General features: G+C 32.0%; 1 protein-coding gene across 1 annotated transcript; it reads left to right on the top strand.

Annotated features, from left to right (window-relative positions):
* The first annotated feature begins 1,448 nt into the window (after positions 1-1,448).
* Positions 1,449-2,602, top strand: LOC139430212 (uncharacterized). The gene is made up of 4 exons (XM_071196877.1): positions 1,449-1,464; positions 1,736-1,798; positions 1,848-2,009; positions 2,067-2,602. The coding sequence occupies exons 3-4, from the start codon at positions 2,006-2,008 to the stop codon at positions 2,525-2,527; spliced, it is 465 nt and encodes a 154-aa protein (XP_071052978.1). The 5' UTR covers positions 1,449-1,464; positions 1,736-1,798; positions 1,848-2,005; the 3' UTR covers positions 2,528-2,602.
* The last annotated feature ends 237 nt before the right edge of the window (positions 2,603-2,839 follow it).

Here is a 2,839-nt window from a genome sequence, read left to right as displayed (position 1 = left end):
TTACGGATGAAGCAACATTTACTCAAAGCGGAATTTTTAATATTCATAATGCGCACGTTTGGAGCGATGAAAATCCCCATGCAATACTAGAAACTCATCATCAGTGGCGATTCAGTGTTAATGTATGGGCTGGAGTTATTAGGTCCATTTTTTCTTCCAAAGAGATTGACATACATTTTTTACAAAATGACCTTACAGAGGCATTTGATGAATTACCTCAACAAATTCTAGAGTATTGCTACTTTATGCACGATGGAGCACCAGCACATTATGCACGCGCTACTCGAGCATACTTAAATAACAGATTTGGCAATAAGTGGATTGGCCGAGGAGGGCCACCTCGTTCACCAGATTTAAATCCGTTAGATTTTTGGTTTTGGGGACATTTAAAACAAATTGTTTATTCTGAAGACGTTCAAAATGTGCAGGATTTGAAGAACAAAATTAGTAACGCATTTGACACAGTAAAACAAATTCCTGGTATCTTTGAACGCATTAGAAATGCATTTAGAAAACGTATCCGTTTGTGTTTAGAAGTAAATGGTGCGCATATTGAACATTTATTATGACATGAATCTTTTCCAATTTCTTAAATATTCGTTGTTTTTATGCTGGTTGAACGATTTTCTTCGACAATCTTTGTTACTTGTTTTGTTAAATTATTAATGAACTGTATTAATTAACTTAATATTATCTTATTATTTATTAAACTTTATCTTAACCATCGTAACCATGGTAATCATATAATTAGAATTAAATCGTTAGAATTAATGATGTTTACAATAGGTCAGCTTATGAAACTAAAACTTTGAATATCTCGAAATTGGTCCATTTTCGGACCTATGTTTATTAGACTTTTCTTGTCTGTTTTCGATCAGAGAATACCTTGATGCAGTATTGTACAATCGTTGCGGGACGCCCTGTATATGCCATACGCTGAATAATAATAACCTCAATATAATCTGAAAGTGAATCTGTAGCAAAAACTTAATGTTACTACTATCTATCAGAGCAGGGCATACTTAAAATACTTATATTTAAAATATGTATTTTAAGTATCAAAAGTATTTTGGGCTAAATACTCTGTAAAATTGGTACTTATATTTAGTATTTAAAATACTTCGACAATATATTTAGTATTTTATACTTAAAAAAGTATTTTAAATGTCATACAAGTATTTTAAGAATCTGAAAAGTATTTTAAGTATTTTTCATTTCCAAAATACTTGTTAGATTTGCAAGTCTGAACGTGTTCAAACGAAAACTATAATTAGAATTCGGTTTACTTGTTATGTCGGTAATATCATTTGCTAGTTGTTCTCTTGCAACTTGCAATTTGCAATCGTAGTTTGAGACGAGACGACTGTGGACTGAGACGAGTCACAAATCGTGTGTTGCTGTGTCGAGTTCGTGTACACCAGTAGTGAAATTGTTAAATTGAATAAACGATCGCTGTAGTGATAGGTAAGATTTTTTTTTATTACAGATTTTATTAACGAGTAAATACTGAGAATTTTACGTTTATGGCTTGAATAACCGCAAAAAGACGTTTACGTTATCTGCACACGTTATGTTAGAAATAATTGATTATTTTTTAAATTTTTTCGAACCAAAATAAAATAAAATGTTGTATGTACCACGGGCATAAACGTCTTTTAAGGCCCCTAGATTATGCCCTTGATGCATAAACAAGTATTCAAAATAATTTTTTGCAATGGCTTTTTGGGTGTAACAGTACACTGGATTGATGACAACTTAGAACGTCGATCAGCTGCTCTTTCGTGTAGCAGATTTAAAGGTTTGTGTATCGATAGTGCTCTCTAGTTGTATAATTCCTATTTTTTTAGGTGTCCACTCATTTAACCGGATTGCTGAAGCATTAGATGAAATTAATATTAAGTTTTACTTAAATTATAAGAATATTGTCAGCACAATTACTGACAATGGAAGTCATTTTGTCAAGGCGTTTAAGGAATTTGGCTATGTAACTCCGGAACTTGATGATATGGGTATGTTGGTTAATTCCTGTTTTATGCAGTAGAATACAGAATGACCTAACATTTTAGATGATGGTGCTGAAGATGATGAAGTTCTCCAGTTCGAATATATATCCGAAGGCGATAGGAATGATCAGGATAATATTAATATAATTCTTCCTCGTCATCTTCGATGTGCTAGTCACACCTTAAACCTCATAGCAACTACCGACATGAAAAATATTTTACAGAAAAACACTATATTACGCAGCAGAAATATTCACGCCATTAATAAATGTTCTTTGTTGTGGAATAAGGCTAACAGGCCAAAATCAGCTGAAGTTATAAAAGGGGTGTTGGGACATGCGCTTTCAACACCTGGAGTTACACGATGGAATTCTTTGTATGACTCTATAACACAAATTTTGAAAGAAAAAGAAAAATTGCCGGTTTTGTTCAAAGAATTGGATTTAAATTCTAGTTTTAAGGATGCAGAATTAGCAATACGTCAACATAAGCAGATAAGCAGTATACATGAATTTTATGAATGATAAGTTTATGAAATTGCAATGTTTTTCATTTTTATATTAAAAATTTCATCGAAAGTGAATAAAAATATAATATGGCATGTGAATTATAGATTTAAATACGTTAAAGATTATAATTCACCCAAAGAAACGTTCTGATAACTTTTTAGTTATTCAGTAAATTTATTTTTGTTATTAAGTTATGATGTTTTAGGGGGAAGAGTGCTGTTTCTATGGATTTTTATTGTTTTTACTGGATCAGGTTGGATTGATATTAAGGGGATGCATAGATGCCCTCAATAACCTAGAATGTGATACTGCCACTATTGCGGCTGT

Source organism: Onthophagus taurus, chromosome 6 (assembly GCF_036711975.1).
Source record: "Onthophagus taurus isolate NC chromosome 6, IU_Otau_3.0, whole genome shotgun sequence".
Classification (NCBI taxonomy): Eukaryota; Metazoa; Arthropoda; class Insecta; order Coleoptera; family Scarabaeidae; genus Onthophagus; species Onthophagus taurus.
Note: the sequence above shows the minus strand (reverse complement) of the source record. Positions and strands in the feature narration are given on the sequence as shown.